Source organism: Alosa pseudoharengus, unplaced genomic scaffold, assembly GCF_046254945.1.
Source record: "Alosa pseudoharengus isolate Yale_2024_CS ecotype anadromous, Long Island Sound unplaced genomic scaffold, YU_APseudo_1.1 YU_APseudo_1.1_scf_14, whole genome shotgun sequence".
NCBI classification, from domain to species: Eukaryota; Metazoa; Chordata; class Actinopteri; order Clupeiformes; family Clupeidae; genus Alosa; species Alosa pseudoharengus.
Window position 1 is genome coordinate 27,091,290 of NW_027468609.1, and position 20,971 is coordinate 27,112,260.

General features: G+C 47.2%; 1 protein-coding gene across 2 annotated transcripts in view; it reads right to left on the bottom strand.

Annotated features, from left to right (window-relative positions):
* Positions 1-20,971, bottom strand: part of map3k1 (mitogen-activated protein kinase kinase kinase 1, E3 ubiquitin protein ligase) — a 46,602-nt gene that overhangs the window by 22,475 nt on the left and 3,156 nt on the right. For both annotated transcript variants that reach the window (XM_076284446.1, XM_076284445.1), the window contains exons 2-4: positions 1,853-2,006; positions 774-1,004; positions 17-217 (exon numbers count right to left, since the gene is read on the bottom strand). In XM_076284446.1, coding sequence (XP_076140561.1) covers positions 17-217; positions 774-1,004; positions 1,853-2,006 — 586 coding nt within the window. The remainder of the gene's footprint in view (positions 1-16; positions 218-773; positions 1,005-1,852; positions 2,007-20,971) is intronic.

Genomic DNA, 20,971 nt, shown 5'->3' on the forward strand with positions numbered 1-20,971 from the left:
ATTGGGCCAGGCCTACCTGTGGACCAATGAACACTCTGTATTTGTTGTCAGGGCTGTCTCCTCCAATCAGGAAGGAGTTGGGTCCTATTTGCTGCAGCAGGTAGAGGCGGGCCCTCATGACCTTGTTGACCCGGCGACTGGTCTCCTCTGGGCTGTAAGGCGAGAAGCCATCTGGAGAGGGAGCCCTGCGAGGTGGTGTGACTCGCCCGCTCTGGAACTGTACGTGCGCACGCACACACACACACACACACACACACACACAAACACACAAAACGAGTCATGGTGTGAAGATTGCATCAAGCGGACGCGACAGACGGCCGGCTTCTCAGTTCAATGGACATTGCTTTTCAGGCACTCCATTACAGAGCGATATTCCGATTAGGCGAAAGCTTTCAAAAGCCGAAACCCTCAATCTGTTCAGAGAAGAGGCATTTAAGGAGGATGGTGGTTTCTTAGAAAGAGGAGAAAAGAACTCTCCTGAAGCTACAGCTTTACTTTCAATGGAATAAATGAATTATAAATGGAGATCCTCCCCTGGAGAAAGCAGGCCACTTTTCAGGGAAATAATCTAGGAACAAGGAACCTGTTTCAAAGCTCTTATGTAATATAACTTAGTAATATGCTTAGGCCTGTCCATTCCTGAATGAAGCTGGACAACATCTTTTGGTTATGGAGCTTTGTATTGTGGGGATTGGCTTATTGGGCCCTGTGGCAGTGGCAGAGGGAGTGTGTGACTCTGCAAGGGCCAGATTTCGGGGTCAACCGGCACTCACCGGCACTGGGGATGCCCTCTTCCTCCTCACACCGGGGGAATCAGGCTTTCCGCTGAGCTTGCCGTTGGCCGAGGTGGAGGTGGAGGATGACGAGGAGGAGGAGGAGGGCCCTGGGGAGGGGCTGCGGCGGCCCCTGCTCTGTGGGGAGGAGCCTGCGGAGGCCTGGGGCCCCTCCGCGCCGGCCTGACCGGCCTCGCTGCCATCGGGCCGCAGCGGGATGGGCTTGACCACCTGATGGGGCAGTGAGGGGGAGGGAACAAGGACAGGAAGGGGGGAAAGGATATACGTTAGGGGGGAGTGGGCGGTAGGATGGACAATAGAAGACTACATCACAGGAAGAAAAGTGCGTGTGTGTGTGTGTGTGTGTACACGTGTTTATGTCTGTGGGAGTTCTCTGATGATGAATGCCACATTTATTTCCCTGAGTAGTGTGTGTGTGTGTGTGTGTATGTGTGTGAGAAAGAGAGAGACAGAGAGAGAGAGAGACAGAGAGAGTTTTATGAATATGATGATCAATACCACATTTATTTGCCCCAAGAACTGCCCCAGTAAGCTGTTTCTGTTGAGTTGTTTAGGCAATAAGCCCAGTGTCTAAGTGCTGACCAGTGCATCTTTAACAGCATGAACTTCCCCACAGAATAGACTTGTGTTTGGAACTATAATCCTCAAAGTCTGCCTGCTGCTTGCGGAGTGCATGCCTCAGTGAAATATGCCCTCCTGTTTGGCTGATCAACTATGTGTATGCATCTGTGAGTATGTTTATGTATGTATGTATGTATGTATGTATGTATGTGTATAGGTCTGCACTGCTTACATGTATGAAAAACGTGTATTTACTTCGTCCGTATGTGCATGAGTGTGTGTGGGTATGTGTGTGAGTGAGAGAAAGAGAGTGTGTCAGTGTCAGTGTGACTGTGAGTGTGTGAGATTGAGAGTTAGTGTGAGTCTGAGTGTGCATCTGACTGTGTGGAAGTCGGAGTGTGATCGTGTGTGTGTGACCTTGTGCGTGTGTGTTTATGTAGTGCAGCGTATGGCTGGAGGTTCATGAGTGCGTCGGGCGGGTGCAGCTGCAGTCTCACCACAGGGCCTCGACGGCTCCTCCGCTCCAGCCACTCGTGCTTCCAGGTGGGCATGCAGGTGACCTTGAGCTTCTCGCGGATCATGCTCTCCTCCGGCCGGTTGTCCATCTTCTGCAGGCCCCGGAGCGTGTCCTTGTTCTCCATGTCTCGGCTGCTGGGGAAGGGAAGACACAGCACGGGGCAACAGTCAGCCAAGCAGTACTGATACCAAATGACACATTTTTACTCGGATTTTATATCTTGTGTGAAAGGAGTTTTTTTTCCCCCTTTTCGTCAGTGCAACAATAGCTTTAGGGCTTCAAAATAAGCGTTAAAAATGTAATTACTCCAATTACTCCGATTAAAAACTAATCTTATTAGTAGACAGGGCAGTCTAGTTCATGAGGGTTCTAATCATAATCCCTGAACTGTTCTCCACACAGTGTGCATCAAAAGTCTGCCAGCACAGACAGAAAGCTATGGAAGATTGTTTGAAAGCAAAGGCAAGACAAATAATGTACCAGGGGACAGTGGCACCACTCTCGACTCATTCATGGTCTAGTCTCTGCGGAAGCCGGAGAGTTGTAGGGAATTTACAACCAACGAGACACCCAGGGCGCTGTCTGTACTCAAGGCAGGCGAGCAGGAGGAGGACAAGGGGGGAGAGAGAGGGATGGAGGGAGGGAGAGAGGCAGAGGCAAGGGAGGGGAAGTGGGGAGGTGGGGAGCGGGGGGGGGGGGCAGGGGGCTTCAGAGTAAATAGCAGGCCTCATACGAGAGGATGTTATGATAAGGAGCCGCTGCCGTCTGAGCCAGTTAGATTTACAGTACATCATACAAATGAGGTCTGACAGCATTGTTCAATGCCCTCCCCGCGCTACTGAGTGAATGAAGGCCTTTCAGGGCCAAACACTTAGTCTGTCTTTAAAAAGAAAGACAGCGAGAGAGAAAGAGAGAGAGTGAGGGAGAAAGAGAGAACGGGCAAGAGAAAAAAACACTCTACCCAAAACACAACCACTGAACCTTTGACTCTGTCAAAATGCATAATAAAGACCAGGTAGTGTATTATGCATTTTAGAGTCAAATACATGTCAGGTTAAACACTCATTAAACCAATCTCATCTATCTAGCCCTCTCATCTCCCACTAACAGCAAAGTCAGAGACCAGGTAAAGACAGAAAAGGAATAAAAAACAGGAGAGAGGCCTGTACAGAAAATGACTGCAGCAGGACAACAAGAGTAAGCATGAGTGAGAGAGGAACAGATCAAGAGAAAAAGTGAAAGCAAGCAAGGGAAAGATGGAGAGAATGAGAAAGATAGTGTGAGAGAGAAAGAGATTAAGAGAAAATTCTAGAGCAAGCAAGGGAAGAGACGCAAAGGAGAGATACAGAGAGTGAGAAAGAGATGTGAGCGATAGAGTGCCCAAGAAAAAGAGAGAGAGCGATAGAGAGACCGAGAGAGAGAGCTAGTTTTTAATGAGAGGATGAGCGGCTGCCAAGCGGGTCCCTCCTGGGCCGGGGCTTCGCTCGTCCGCTCTGCTCTGCCCACATGTGGTCCAGGGGGGTCTGGGCCACAGGGCCAGCGAGAGGGCAGCTGCAAGCCAGCACCCAGCACCCCCCAGCCCCTACCCTCCGGCTCCACCACCTCCATCACAGGCCTTTTCATTAACAACCCAATCAATAGCCCTGCTTCTCCTCTTTTTGAGGTCTGGTCAGGCGCTCAATAGCGATTAAAAAATAAAAAAAAAGAAGTGAGGAAAAGAGAAAGGAAAAATGAAAGAGTGAGAGGACAGACAGAGCGATAGACAGACAGACTTCCTGAGCTCTGCAGCACACTGATGATGTTTTTTTCCTGACTGACTGCTGCCATTATAGCTCAGAGCAGGAAGTGAGAAACTTTTTTTTTTCTTTGCCCAGTGTTTTGACAAGTCAACGTCTGCTTAATCGGTTTGAATTATCTGCAAGGGACTCTCAGTGGACCCTTCCAAACAGGCCACAACCACAAAACGCTATCAACCAACGCCAGGGCAGAGACACTCCAAAATTGTTTTATTATTTCCACACACAAAGACAGAAAAGTGCTGGAGGGGTTGCAGACACGCAGTCAACAGAACACCACCAACTGAAAAACAGCCGTTTTCCACAAAAGTTTAGGAACAACAACAACATGCTCCACTTGCAAACAAGGGCATTACTTTGCAAGTAAGAGGCTCCAAAGTTGCACCAAAGGAAAACTCTCAGACAAAACACAGAGACCCCCCACCCCTAAAAAGGCTCCAGATAATAAACCCTGAGGATTTCGATTTTATTTCTGGCCTGGAAAATGCGTGGTAGTTGAGGGGCAGTTGACTAACAGGGAAGGGGCAGTTGACTAACAGGGAAGGGGCAGTTGACTAAGAGGGAAGGGACATAAACAAGTGGAGCGCTCTGCGCTTGCTAAATAGGGGTGAGCAGACCTCTCCGGGGTCGGAGGCAGGAACAATGAAACCAGATAGCAGGACTTCAGCATCTCTCCGATGAATGAAAAGGTTGGTGGCGGCCAGGCCCTTGCCTCTCGAATAACAGCTATCCCACAGTGCCATGGGGCCAGAGACAAAGGGACATTGTGGGGCCGCGCAGGTGGGATGTGGAAGGGCCAGCGGCTGAGAATCCATTTCAAGCCTCTACGTAAGCCGAGACTGTGCTTCTCCCTCACACACACACACACACACACACACACACACACACACACACAGAGACACACACACAGAGACACACACAGACACACACAGACAGACAGACACACACAGAGACACACACACACAGAGACACACACACACAGAGACACACACACACAGAGACACACACACACACACACACACACACACACACACACACACACAGACACACACACCTCACTCACTGCATGCTGAGCACACCCTTTCTCATGGGCAACGTTGCTCCCAAAAAACTCAGGTTACCGGTTCACACAATCACTACCACTGCTGGAGGGGACAGTGGAGTCCAAGTTCTCAGCACAGAGTGAAGGTGCCCCCTGGGTCACAAGGACTTTCACGGGCATCATCTCAGAGTCTCAAGAAGTCTTCGCTGCCCGAGGAATAGCCAGCCATATAAAATATGGCATACATATTTAGGAACAAATATTTCAAAGAAAGTCAACACACAAGAGACATTTGTTTTAGGCGAATGCCAAAACACCAAATGCCAAAGCGTTCGTGTGCACCAGTGTGGAGTGTGGAATCTGACTGACTGTAGAGAAGAAGGGAGATGTGAGGAGATGGAGGGGGAGGAGAGCTCATGTTTAAGTCCTCTCTGACGGCGTGCCTGAGGCTTGCGTGTCTGGAGGTTGGGGTAAGACACTCAGGCATCCCTTCACACAGCTTCGGCAAGTTGCATAGTTCTGCCAACTGGGCACCAGGAACAATGCGGACCCCAGGGTTCAAAGAATTTGACAGGCTCCTCCTCATACGATGCAGATCCTTAGTACAGTAGATCCTTAGTGACTGACTGGTCAAAGGGAATAAGGGCAGATATAGTGATATGCCCTGATCCAAGCCTTTGCATGCAGACTGACAGCAGCACTGGCGTGGTGGGGACTGGCTTATGTCCGGGTCACTGGTAATAATATCCTGGCACTGGCGCTGGCTCTGCCACCACCTCATTCTTCCTTGCTTCAGGGTGGCATCCAGGGAGAGAGAGAAAAAAAAAAGTGGCCACGCAATGTCAACATGGAGTTTATGGATCGGCTCGCTGGCTCGAATTGGGTTTCACCGAAGCAGTTAATCCATGTGCCGTGCACAGACACGCTATCGGGATTCAGTGCACTTTGGCCAAGTTCGATTTCATCAGACATGGCACCACTTCGGTCTTTCCCATTTCAGATTTTCAGTAGTCAGGCTGAGTATAACAGTATAATGCATGTTTTCTATTGTCTTCATATCTTCATAGGTTACAAAATATTATGGAAGAGAGGCAATCATATTTATATTGGCTATGGAACTTTGGAATTGCAGAAAAAGGAATACTTACTTTACTTCTTAGGCATCATTACATTTGTGGTAATCTTTATATTGATGACATACTAATATGGGACATGTATGAAATCTAGAGGCTACTTACACTACACAGGCATTCTAAAGCTGCTGTTGCAAATGATACTGTAGAACAAAAACAACAACATTGGTATCAGATTTCAAAAACTGGTGGTACTGGTGCACCTCGAAACTGAACTTTCATATCTGTGTGAACTTGGATCTTTATTTAGGCTAGCCGCCTCTGGTCTTTCCAAAACAGAGAACGTGTTCAGATTGCATTTTTTTCTCTGAGCAAACAGCAAACTTCTGGCCCCGGTGACTTGCCCCAGGAAGCCGCTGAGATCCCGAAAAACCGCAGTCACAGGCCCTTTTCTCTGAGAAGCACACAGGCAGTCTTTGACAACATTTCTGCAGTGGACTTGGAAAAAGAAACGCTTGACACAGCAGAAACCAAATTTAATGGGGTTATGCAATACAGATGCACAGTGCCTGAAAAGAGCCCCCATCAATTCATCCAAAAAGGAGACGGCTGGGAACACACCGTGGTGCACAGACACAGACTCAGACTCCGGTCCTGACTGATGGTTTTACTTCCATCGGATGCTCTTGGCTTTATTTGATAAAAAAGTCTCCCTATGCTGTCTTGGCACATGGTGACAAGACAAAAGACCATTAGGCTTATTGAACAGAAAGTGATAAACAGAAAGACAGAAAGACATTGAACAGAATTGACGCTACTACTATAAATTGGAGAAAAGACCAAACAGTTCTTTTAACTGTTTATTTGGGAGTAATTAGCAAATGGGCTTTAAGTGATGAAGGATGCAAATGATTAGTTCTGCTGACATGATTTGTAGAAGTCTGAGGCAGCATTATTTAACATACAGACAAGTGGCAGGAAAGTTGCCCAGCAGCAATGACAGAGCGAGGTACTGCATCTAAACCAAAGACTCGGCGTCTTATTGAAAATGGAAATATGCTTTGCTGATCCCGATCTTTGAAGCATCAGGTGAACACCTCTCTCTTTGTGTTTTCCTCCATGAGCCCTTGTAGTCAAAATGAGGAGTTTTGTTTGCATGTTTTTGTGTGTGTGTGTGTGTGTGTGTGTGTCATGTGAGCACGGACGAGTGGGAGTTTCTACATTCTTAAACAGGCCCTTCTTTCTCTCAGAGAAACACTAGTCTTGTATGTAAGGGTCACTCTGTAGACCTTTTCTTTCAAACAGAGAGAGAGCGAGCGACGTTTACAGCATAAACACAGAAACACTTTGCCTTGCCAGCACACCAAAAGCCACCCTGGTTTAACCACCAGCGGCACTGTTTTTGGCAATGCTGTGAGTGGGTCCTGTTTGTGCACGGTGCTGACTTCCTCTTTGACACGCAAACAAGGCAGCGGTTGCACTCCGAAAGGGGAAACGCAGCCAGGCTCATATCCTGCAGCATGTGTGCATCACACAGTTTAGACACGCGGTCAGAAATAACAAAAGGAAGGTGCTCTTTCTTTTTTTTTGGGCACGCTGCGTCTTCCGCTTGTAATTATGGGGGAGATAGCTGAAAATAACAAAAAGGTGTGTGAGTGTGTGTGGTGTGTGTGTGTGTGTGTGTGGTGTGTGTACACTACTGTTAACCATAGCAGTTGGGGGCTTGGGGCTCTGCTTTGACTTAAAATAACACTTTTATGAAGTGCGTGTGTGTATGGGGGGTGGTGGTGGCGGTGGTGGTGGGGGGGATGGTGTCACACCAATAAACAACAAGACAACAAATTGTCGTCTAAAGGGAAATAACAGGGTAATTATCATTATGTTTGGATAAAAGCCAAGTGTTTCCCATACATTGACTTATTTGTGGCGGCCCACCACAAGATCAACATTGACCACCACACAATGATTTTCCATGTTACTATTTCAATTGGATGGAATTCTGACATTGTAAAGCTATGTGCACCTTTGCGCAGCCTCTTCTTGTGTCTGTCTCTCAACGAATCTACATGCACGTTTAAAGAAAACATTAACAATCCTGGAAGGCATAGAAGATGACTGGCTAAATTGTGCTTAAATCTGGTTAGCATCATAACCCCGCTGCACTAATTTGTTAAAAACTTTTGCATTCAAGTTAATTCTGCAAACCTACCACCACAAATAGAATTAAATTCTGTGGGAAACACTGAAAGCTTTGCTAAATACAAGCAAACTTTAATGGTCCACACCACGTTCATGTTGGCTCTATTTTCCAAAAACATCAGAAAAAAAGTTAGGTTCATCTGCCAATACATGATCCATATTCTCCTAAATGATCTCAAAAATGACCCTCCGACACTTTTTCCACTCCAACGCTCCAACTGGAATCAATCCAGCGTCAACTAAAAACCTCACTAACATGGGCGGGCTAAATTCTGTAAAGTCAACAGGTCTAACGGTCAAGGCCATTCAATTCCTCGTCTCTTCGGTGGGGTCAGTGGATGGGTGTGTGCCGGGGTACTGCGGTTGAAATACGACCTTCCCTCATGGAATAAGCCCTTAACCGGCACTGACATGAGCTGCACCATGGGGGGATGGGGGGGTTCAAATCATTACAGGGGTGGACCCTCACGCGTACAGTCAGTGTGACGTGGGTTATAATACATGATGTCAACCTTTTGGACATTACACAACTTGGAGCAAACTGTTGTCGTGATGTTCCAAGTGTCTTGGGGGTACTGGTAGAGGGAGGGGGACCACACATTCACAGAGTTCAGGGGGTGATGTCACCTCAAATAGCAAACACATGCATGACATGGGGGAACTGATAGTGCTCTACTGCATGAGGCCCAGTTTCATTCCCTTTGCAAGTAAAAGGGCTTCACCATTGCCTCTGAGCAAAGGACTGAAATAATAAGGCTAAATGCCACAAAACAGCAAAGAACTGGGCGTCAGATAGGCACCAAATGCCAAAGGGCCTCAAACTGAGTGACCAAATATGTTCAGAGGTTGATAGCATGAGCTTCGCTAAGTCGAACATGATAAATAAGAAATGCTCAGAGCTGGAAGGCCAACTCGTGCACGTTTGTTTAGTTTCTGTTGCAAGAACGCTTTTTGCACACCAAACAAATATTCATGGCTGCTTACGATGATAAGTTGTCCACAAAAGTATCGTATGAATACTCGTGTGCACACATACACATACATATTTCCTTACTGAAGTCTTTGTATTACTTTGATCCTGTTTCACAAGATTGATGTGTTTCTTTTGAGGGGGGGGGGCTACTTGTTTTACTTGGAAACAGTTCTCTAACATCCAGTGTCCACTTCGCTCACAAAGCAGGCCACGCTTTCAGACGACTACTGACAGATCCGAACCTAAAAATGGGCTTTCGACGAAAGGGTAACAGCCCCAATATAACTTTTATTTTGGGAGGTAATCTGAGGCGAACGTCTTATAATAAATGATTCCTGAATTTAGAGCTGGCTGCGATCAAGGGTCTGCATTATACACATCTCACACACACACACACACACACACACACACACACACACACACACACACACACACACACACACACACACACACACACACACACACACACACACACACACACACACACACACACACACACACACACACACACACACACACACACACACACACACACACACACACACACACACAGTGCTGCCAGGGCCAGAGACAGAGCGGAATTCAGTTGCAGCTGTGAACAACTTTTCAAGCTGCACGTGACAAATCTGGCTGAGAAAACCAATTTGCAAGTCAAACCACACAAACATGTTTGGAGACACTGTGCACATGCATTGTGTATACATTTTAATGCATTTGTATACACTTTTGTATACACTCTAGATGCATCTTTTTTTGTGTTGTGGCTTTAAAACCAGGAATAACTGGTTGACTCCAACTTACACTACATTTCTAACAACTGGTTTCTGAATACGGTCATATCTGAATTAATTAGTTTGCGGCTACTGCCAAAGTAGCTTTCAAGTAGCTGTTTCAAACACACTTCATAGAACAATTCTTCATGCTGTACACATGGAGGACAAAAGTCCAGACACAAAGATCAGAGATCTGCTATGCTTCAACGACCCAGTCCTTGTTAAAAAAAGAAAAGTTAAAAAAAAAGAAAAAACACCATCCGTGTGGTGAATGTCAACACACAAATCACTCTGGCACTGTGCGGAGGGTCAGGTCAGTGGTGTCCAAGGCAGGTGGCCAGTGGGAGTGCTGGGCCGGGGTCTAGGAGCTTTGTGCTCAGCGCAGGGCGCATACTCGGGCCCACTGCTGCTTGGCTCTGGTATGTGGCTGGAATGCAGGGAAATTCCTCCCACTCAGTGCTGTTCACAGCAGCACTGCCCCCCCTGGAGGACTGAAGACCCCCCCCCCAAACCCCCCCGCCCCCCTCGCCCGCCTTCCCTAACACACACACCCAAACAAACACACAAGCATCCCCCCAAACACACACACAGCAGCACAACTCTGCAAACACACAAGCAACCACCCTCCCAAACACACACACACACACACACACACACACACACACACACACAAACACATACACCCCCCCGAAACAACTCCACACATACCAGCCCACATTCAGTGTGGAGGACACTGCAACCTGCACATAACAATCATAACATTCTCCCCCTACGTCCACACCCCGCACACACACACACAGACACACACCCAAAAACAATCCACTTGCACACTAACCCACTTTCAGCCAGGAGAACACTGCAAGCAGATTCCCAACCACCAACACATCCCAGGCATCCCCACACATACCGACCCGCTTTCAGCAAGGACAGCAGACAGAGCAGGGGACGACTTGCACTCCTAGTGCCCCCTGGTCCGGCCTATGCACACCGGTGTGCTTACAGCAGCGAGGACACAGCCTCTTAACCATCCTTCACACAACTGCACTAGAACCAAAGGGGGGGGGGTCTACAAAAAGCTATGGTCAGCTGGTTTTGACAGTTTACATCTGTTGAACAAGGGGAATCAACAGAGAGATATGGGCCAGGTTCTATACATGGATCTTGAAAGAGAAATTAAAATAGGTCTCTCTCTTTCCATCTATACATTGATGTAGATGGATAGGTTTAAGCATTGACCACAGTGTTTATACACAGGGGCTTTGGGGGGGGGGGGCATCTATAATGAATACATTCCCCTATAAGTCCCCCTCCAGAGCCACTATACCCCCATCGTCCTGGACACCCAGGGCTCACTCTTTCTCTCTCCCTCTCCTCCACGTCCACCCCTTCCCCCTTCGCCTGCCTCCACCTCCAGCATGTCAGGCCGATTGAGGCGAGTGGCCTGACGAGCAGACAGGCCATTAATGGCCCAGTAGCCAGAGAGGGCCTGGAAGTGGAGCACAACCTCCAAAAGGGCACAGAGGAGAGGAGAAGAGAGAGGGAGAGGGGAAGAGAGGGAGAGGAGAAGAGAGGGAGAGGAGAAGAGAGGGAGAGGGGAAGAGAGGGAGAGGAGAAGAGAGGGAGAGGAGAAGAGAGGGAGAGGGAGAGAGAGAGGAGAGAAGGAGGAAAAGGACAGAGGATGGGGGGAGTGGAAAACAAGGGCTTGCTGCTTTAGGATGGGGGTGGGGGATTTGATCTCTCTCTCCCTCATCCACTCATTCATTCACTCCACTATCACACAACAGGTGCCAAAGGCAGCTACACTACTGAATGTCAGAGCCCTGTTGAAGGAGAGATCTTAAATCAAAGCCCTGTTTCTCAGACGATGCAAGAATTCACTTATGGAGAACATGGCTGTGGTGTGCCCAGGGGCTATCCCCAGAGTCCGAGTGGCATCTAAAGGGGTTTTCTGTAAATAATTATTTTCTGCTAATAAAAGAATGTGTGAACAACAGTCAAAGAATGCAAATTAAATGGGAAAATTTTCCAATGACTTCTAGATAGGGCTAGGTCAAACTGGGTCAACATTCCTAGATATGCTAAACCCACAAATGATTAGGCTATTCCCTGAAGTCAGTTTTAGAATTAAACTTTGTTTATGTTCATCAATGAGTGACCATTCACGGCATTCACAGCTACTGCCAAACAAACCAGTAGGGTCTGTCAGTAGGTCTACCAGAATTGAATTAAAATGTATCATACAGCATGTCAATCGTTGGGAGATTTGGGTAATTCTTGGTTTTTACCAATGAGCAAACTCTCTCATGTAGATTTTGGGCTTGTACCCCTTCCATATGCAGACATAATTAAAGTTGTACAAATTTCCCATAGTTTATCCTGACCTTGACCTGAAACGGTATGCCTTCTATGACCCTATGAAATACTGCTCAAGCATTAAGATGGGAAAGTCCAATGGTTTTCCTCTAGCCTACCTTTCTCTTCTGGCTTCCAAACACTCCTATGTATCCATTGCCCTCACAATTTATGCCTCAAGAATGTGGTTGGTCTCTTCTAGGAAAAGGAGCTCCAGAAATACACCCTCGGTCCAGAACAAAATAACTTCCTGTACAGCAAATACTGGTCGTGCCCGAGGGAGCGTGGAGAGAGTGAGAGAGAGTGTGTCCATTGACATCTTATCAACGTGACCCGCGCACACGACGCAGGTTAAACATTCACTTGCCTTTGCTGATTCAGAAGGGGACGTTGTTGGGATCACATGGCCAGAACTGTGAATGATTCAACAGGTTACTACCGAAGAAGGACATTCGTTCCGCCCCTTTAGAAAAATTTTAGGTTTCTGGAAATTCTGGCAGACAGTTGTGGTTAACCTTTGACAATGTTGCTGCGAATAAGCAGCAAACACTTTGCTCTTGTAAGGCTTCTTCTGCAACTCTGCACAAGGGTCCAGAATTACAGCATATTTTTAAGTCATCTGTAATGGCTTTTCTTCCACCACTACCAGACCAAAAAAAGAAAATAAACTTCTCACAGTCTTTCAAGATGAAGTCCAACTCAACTTAAACCATCAATCTTTAATTGTAGAATGACATGGTATCGTGGAGGGCAAGATTTCTTGGAAAACAAACATCGCCATACTAAATAAAGGTGAGCCTGGTCTGGTCTGGTGTGGTGTTGAGTAAGGTTACTGCAAAAGCCACAGCCTCTACCCTGAGAGCAGCCAGAAGGCTTTGGCCATGACCACCGTGCTAAAAGACCAGCACACAACTCCCAGATGGCCAGCTGTTGGACGGCTTGAGATTTCCCACTAAGCACACTGTGAAATATCTGTGTAATTCACACTGACAACGTGCTCAGACTGCGCAAACAAAGAGCGCTAACCTCAAGTCCAAACATTTTTGAGGCCATCACCAAAGAACCAACTCCTCTCTGCAAACAGTGAGCCCCCGCAAAATTGGCATCGAGCAAAACAAAAGGTGATTAAAATAACCAATTTGTCAACAGCTGGGTGTGCCATACTGCAGCAGGCCCATGTGGCTGGGAAAAGTTGGGCTGTTTTGGTTGGAGCACTGAGGGGGTTGCTGGAGGCCACTGTGGGCCAGCCTCTGGAGTGAAGGGCCAGTGTGAGAGCCCCATGCGGCCCGAGATGTCGCCCACCACTGCCGTCCTCGTGCACATCAGGATCTTTGCTACTGATGCAAACTGACAGGGGGGAAACAATGGCAACTCGCAGGACCATGGGATCCACACACACACACACACACACACACACACACACACACACACCCACACCTCGCTAGCCCTCCCTCTGACCGCTAAACCCACAGGAAAAGATAGAGTAGTAGGAGGGACAGAAGAGGAGTGGGGGAGGCCTCGACACAGGACAGAAGAGAGAGAGAGAGAGAGAGAGAGAGAGAGAGAGAGAGAGAGAGAGAGAAAGAGACACAGAGTGACAGGGATGGAAAGAAAGGCATATAGATAAAGAAATACAGAGGAGGATGGAAAGACAGGAAGAAAGGAGGGAAGGGGGGGGGAGGGAGAGAGAGAGAGAGAGAGAGAGAGAGGAGAAAGAAAGAAAGAAAGAAAGAAAGAAAGAAAGAAAGAAAGAAAGAAAGAGAGGCTGTGCTGGTTTGCTAGTAAGACCAGCAATATGAGGAGCACTGGAAGCTGGACAGCAGTCAGTCGTTCACATGGTCACATGAGAGAGAGAGAGAGAGAAAGAGAGAGAGAGAGAGAGAAAGAGAGAAAGAGAGAGAGAGAGAGAGAGAAAGAGAAAGAGAAAGAGAGTGAGAGTGAGAGTGAGAGTGTGAGAGAGAGAGAGAGACTCCACTTATTGGAGAATCTGGGCCAAATCGGCCCAAAGAATCACATGCATGGCCTCTTCTGGGAAAGAGGCAGAGAGACAGAGATACAGGGAGAGGGGGGTGAGAGGGAGATAAAGAGAGAGGGAGAGAGAGAGAGGTAAAGAGAAAGAGAAAGAGGGAGAGATTAACATAGGTAAAACTGGGTGTTAGACTCTGGGAGGAAGGAAGGATGGTGAGGGACATCTAACTGTCCAGCCAGCTCAACTGGCCTGTATTTCATGGATAAACTTAGACATCAAAAATATATCAGACAGCTTGCAGTGGCTTAGATATTTATACAGATGCTAAATTAGCCAGTGCTATTACAAGTGTGTGTGTGTGTGTGTGTGTGTGTGTGTGTGTGTGTGGAGGTGGAAGGGGGTGTAGTGTAGCTTTTAGAAAACAATTCTGCCTTAATAAGGTATTGGCAGCACTAAAAATGTAACATGCCTTCTCTCTCTCCAAACTTGAAATACATCCTTACTATAAATGATCCGCATGTGTGTATAGGCTATATGACGTTTTTTAAGAGACACCCTGAGTGGGGACAGGCTGACAGATGACAGACATGCAGAGAGGAGAGTTTTACAAGCCTAACAATCCAACCCCAATCTATCATTACACCATCGCTTTTTCTGTTTCACCCGCACATACTGACCCCAAAAGCTCAAATGAATGGCCTTGACCAGCACTGTGGCTAGTGATGTGGCAGTGACGCTAGGCTTCCATTCCATCCACACGACACAGCACAGTTCATTTGCTTTCTTCTGTGCCGGCTTTTTCAACATGACACAGATTTTTAAAAAAGAAAGGCAACAACAAAAGTAGCATCAAGGAGTAATATGTTAAAATTAGTGCCATCAGCCATGAAAGACAGGCCGCCTTGCCTTTTCAAAGGGACACATGGCTTGTGGATAGTGGCTATTGCATCACAAGATTCAGCTGAGCAAGGGATAAAAAAAGATTTAAAAAAGCAAGCAGGTTATGGAAAGATCTGCAGTGCATTTACGACCAAAACTCAGAAAGTGCTGCCTCAGGGATGGGGTGCGTAGGGAGAGAGAGAGACAGTGAGTGTGTGTGTGTGTGTGTGTGTGTGTGTGTGTGTGTGTGCCTGAGTGAGTGATTGAGAGTGAGAAGGGGGGGCAGAGTCCATGAAGAGAAAGAACTCGACCTTGGAAAAAAAGGAGAACAGAGCGAGACAAAAAGGAAAAACAACTGCAGAGGGGTGACCCGGGAAAGACTGCAGAGGGGTGACCCGGGAAAGACTGCAGAGGGGTGACCCGGGAAAGACTGGTTGTGGGTGGAGGGGGTGGGTTGTTCGGAGGTGGAGGTGGGGGTGAGGGGGGTGTTGTATTGGAGTGCGCCAGCCCAAAAGCAGCAGCCCGGATGATCACATTGTGGAAGAAAGGCGTGGCTAAGTAAACATTTCCAAGCCTTTCCAAAAACAGATCAGGCTTTAAGCTAATGGGGTGGTGGTGGAGGTGGTGCTGGTTGAGGCAATTGGGGGCGGGGGGGGGGGGGGTCAGGCAGGGTACAGAGATAACTAAAGTACAAAAAGGCAGAGTGAACAAGTGCGACTTGGAGCGAGCGCTGCCTTTTTGCTGGCCCCTCTATGTTAAAAGGCGAGCCGAGGGCTCCTCACTTCTCATTACGGGTCGGCCCGCTGTAGGACGAGGCTATCTGGAGCTCACAATGTATGCCTTTGTGTGGCCTCCATCGGCCAGGCTGCCCGCATGGACACAGACACATACATGGGGACTGTTGGGCGCTGGGACAGCCAATCAGTTACCAGGCCCTCTTATTTACAAACGGTCTCATGGATCCTCTCATTGCTCATGCTGTGAGTATAAGCAGTGTGTCCAGGGAAAGGGAAGACAAAAGACAAGGGGGAGGAATATTGATGACGAAGCCACATCCTGAACTTGCATCTAACACCCCCCCCCCCCCACACACACACACACACACACACACACACACACACACACACACACACACGGCACTTGATGCTGTGGAAAAACCCCACTCAATTACTCAATTGCAAACTGCACAAGCTAAAACCATGACACTCTCTCTAGAGGATGTGTCAGTCTTAATAACAGCCTTCACTCTCCTCTCTTCTCCACTCTTTCAGTCATTTGACTATGACATGACTTGTATTGTGCAATTAAGCTCGGACACACCATTGACTTATATGGAACAGTAATGTAGGGTAAGGAAGTTAGTAGGTGGGAAAAGTTCCATGTCCATAACACGCACGCACACAAACACACATCAGAGGGAGCTGAAACTACCTTTTTTGGAGTTACGGGTGTAGTCTTTCCCTCTTGTTCTTCAAGTGATAATGTATACTCTCAAATAATAGATGCAAATGAGAGACAGACAGGCCAGACATGCAGGGAGTTGTCCACGGGATTATCTTTTGTCTATGTCCACTGGCTGTACAGGTTTGACAGGACAGGCCAGATTGAAGCTGCTAATCAAACATAAATCATCTCTCATCTCCATCATTATGATTGTTAGAAAAAAAAATTGGCTCATACTTTTTGGATTAGGCCTACACAAAATGCTAAACAAATGAAGGATAACCTCAGACAATCTACCTTTACACTCATGTTTAATGTTATGAAGATGAGTCACTGTGCCATCATGAACAATCACGTCTGTATAGGGTAAAATACGCAACACGGAAAATTACCACTGAGGCTCATAATTTGCGGCAGACAAGAAGACTCTTGAGGTCGATTATAAATATTAATTACCAATCTCCTGTCCAAACAAAGATTCTTCTGGTCTTGGACCACTGCAAAACCTTTAATGTGCAGCTTGACCTTACAGAAAGCCATTTAGATTCACAGTTTGTCAAATAATAATGAGAGCGGCTCATGTTTCCTTCAAGCTAATGGCACACCTTTACTCGAGCCAAAGTTAACTCTGTGTGTGTGTGTGTGTGTGTGTGTTAGTGTGATTCATTTCTTTGGCAATTCACGTACCCATTGTCTAAAAAACAATGGTCCCCTCACAAGCTTGTATTATTTGTTTTGTCTCTAACTCTGTGGAAGACCTAAGCACCTCTCCAAGAAAAGCAAAGATGGACAGAAAACGCTAGGGGGGAGTTTATTTCTAATGAGGCGGCTTGTTATTCTGCCTGCGTAGCTCAATACATACTGGTGGCTATGGACTTCCTGTCAGCTGTGCAGTCTCAATTAGCCAACACACACACACACACACACGGTATCCAGAGAAGCCACAGCCCTGCACATACATCCCAATGTTTGTTCAGTGCCATTAAACACCACTCACTTCACATAAACAAGCCTTTATATGCATTACAAAAAAAAAAAAAAACGAAACAAACAAACAAAAGCAATTTTTGAGATTCTGTGAGGTTTTTTGGAGATAATGTCTCAGTTTTTCACAGGAAGACCCATCCACGTCTTTTTTTGCAGGCCCCATGCTGTGTAATATGTTTGTGCGGTGCGCATCTACGGAGGGCGTGTACACATGAGATGTTGCTTTAACTGGTAATCTGGGCCTGATTAGGCGGGGACCCATGTGTTGACTTTTCACATGTAATCTCCAGCTTGCCTCGTCCTGCCGCTAACCAAACAGACCCTGGGGGAGGAGCGGGGACCCCCAGGTCTGCCGACACGGCTCACGGGTATGGAAATATCCGGGCCTTTTGTTGCCGGACTCCAGCCATGAGCGCTCGGCTAACCCGAGGGCTTTAAAGAGCCAGCGCGGCGGTGACCGCGGGGAGGCCCAGGCGGGCGAGTTTAGACAAAACACAGTCAAGCCCCCACTCCGCTCAGCTCAGGAGCAGGAGCCCCCGCGCCTCGACCCTCTTCCCAGCTCGCCCTGGCAGGCAGGCCTCTCCCCCCCCCCCCCATAACGACACACACACACACACACACACACACACACACACACACACACACACACACACACACACACACACACACACACACACACACACACACACACACACACACACACACACACACACACACACACACACACACACACACACACACACACACACACACACACACACACACACACACACACACACACACACACACACACACACACACACACACACACACACACACACACACACACACACACACACACACACACACACACACACACACACACACACACACACACACACACACGCCTAGCTCAACACAAAACACTAAAGCCCAGCAGTATGGAGCACATGGAAAAAAAGTCGAGAACCTGGAAGCAGAACTACAGAGCAAAATGGCACTCTGATGCAAACCGTAGCTTCAAAACACAAAGCAGAAACAAACTAAAAAAAGTCACATTATATGGGAACTGAAACTGAGACGAATGCTAAAATTTGATTCTATATGCTCATGCTCTCATGCAAAGAACAAAAGTTAGAACAACAGGGCCAGCTGAGAGCTTCACCGTGTGACAAAATGACGATCAGCTCAAATCATTAAGTTGTCTGTTACTGGTGGCGTGTTCCATGCTGCATTGAAACTGCATAAAAAGGCTGACCAGCTGAAACGTGAGCAATCTGAAAAGGGAACATGGATAGCCAGCATTTACATGTGTATGTCCTTTCTGTGCAAACAAAGGCCTCAATTTGGTACGAACCCCCTTTTTGCCCCCTATTTCTCTCCAATCATATACAAATTACAACAAATAGCATTAGGCCTGCTCAAAACAAGGTGCAGAGTAGTGAGCGGGACAATGGGTGGCTTCTGACCCCGCGAGAAGAATTCAATTTTAGAGCATTCTTGCCCTCGGCTGCCTAGCAACCAAGCATTTCAGAATACTTCAGAGTCTGGCAACCCTGAGCAACAGCCCATAATAAACATTGGCCTGTTAGCCCCCGTTAACATTCTTTACATTTACCCAGGAACATCTTAAACCAGTCTGGAGGCTTTCTGCAAAGGGAGGAATAGGATGGGTGTGTGTTTGGAGGGGGGGGGGTCGCTGGGATAAAAAGAAGGAAGGCACATGGATCTAAAACTCAAAGCAGTCATTCAGGATCGACTATTACTCCACAGAAGGCAGGTCAGACACACACTTAAATTGTATTCAGGTGCACAGTTGCAAAATCGTCACACATGGATGAGGCGCTAAATGGAAGCGTCCCTTGTGGTCGCAGGGCCAAATAAACGGCACTGCTCACCTTGCCTGCACTGTAAAAGCCTGTTATATCCCCGCGAGCCACAGTGTCACATTTCGCACTCAAACGCCACTGGCTAAGCCCCCATCACACAACATTCATCAAGCGCGATCCACCAAGGCTCCTCGGCCTCCGCAACTCAAGAAGAGACTCGCTGTTCTCATTTAACAAATATTTTCACCAACTGTGGCTGCGGCTTTTTCCTCCCCATCAGTTGGCCTTTCAGCCTGGTTCTCCTGGAAGTACACACGCACAGGGGGAACCTCAGGCCCGACGGCAGACTTTTTCGGGTTCTTTTCTCGTTGTGGCCCTTTCCCACGCAGCAGAAGACAGCAAGTGACCAACTGTTGTGTGTGTACTTAAGAGCAAACTGTTAACCGAAGAAGGGCCAGTCACATTGCAGGCTCTCTTAATGGCTTTCAAGGGCAGTCTGTGTCCAGATGTCGGCCAGCCAGATCACCAAAATACAATACTGGTCAACCCTGATATGCTCCATTCCCAAGAAATGAGACATACAACCAGAAGAGAGGTTTTCCAAGGGGAATTGTTTTCACTGATATACCAAATATGTGGTGGATACAAGTAAAAATGGACATATTAGGGAAGAGTCCGTGTTTTAAGATAGTGAAACAAATGACTATACATCATAGCAGAGCATCATGAGCAGTATAAAACAACCACGACCCCTAACAGGCAAATTGCCAAGCATGCTTTTATTTAACCAGAAACGTCCAATTTTAGGACTGATTGCAGGGAGGGGCAAGGAGCGTTCAACACAAACTACTTCTGGTCTGATTACACAGCTGATAGGAGGTACAGATAAACAACAATGCCCCTATTCCAACTCAGAAACCTTCCTTATTACAGTGAGTCTTACACAAATATCTGAGTAAAGTCATTAGGAATTGTTAAGACAAATAAAAAAAAGATCCTTGTGGACTCTGTGGGCAGAGTTTACAAATTCAGGCCAAAAGACTATTTGTTCATTTCACTTGCACTGTAAAACTGATTTACCAGGTCAAATAGATACATAGTTCAGTAGTTCAGGGAAGACAATACAAAACTATTCACAACATCCTAATAAATCCTTTAACACCTCAGAACTTTAGTTTTTGTTTCCACGATGGGGGTATCTCGTCCTGTATCGGACTAGCTGCCTACTGTAAACCAGAAATGTCAGAACTCCAGCCACATCCGTTGGAAAGGCAAACAAATTAATTGCGATCTGCGAGCTGGGAACACCCACTGGAGCCCGACCAATTCGCCTGCTTCCTCTCCACCGGCCCAAAACCCTCCCTCCAGGCTCTGACTTGGCCCTGCTCCTGTTCACACCTGAAGTTACGACCTAAAGTTAAATGAATTTATATTCTACACGTAGGCAATGAGCAGACCTGCAGGGCTAATATTTCAAATGTGGTTAATAAACTTTAACTCTACAATAGCCTATATGAAGTGTCTTATCATAACAGCTATGAGGGATATGCCATCTTCGGGTCATAATTCTTACCAAAGTGCCTTGAATGTGTGTGGACACTGCAGGATGGCGAGAAGTTAATCTCACAATTGAAACGGTCTGAGCCTCGGGTGAAACTGTCACTACAGTTAGAGGGGGGGCATCTTCAAAAGGAGAGAAGAAAAGAGAACTAGCAAGCCTGTGAATAATTTAACCCCTTTGAAAATGACAGCAACCACAGAAGAAGAATTAAGGGTCGCTTTTGATCTTTCGGCAGCCACTCACA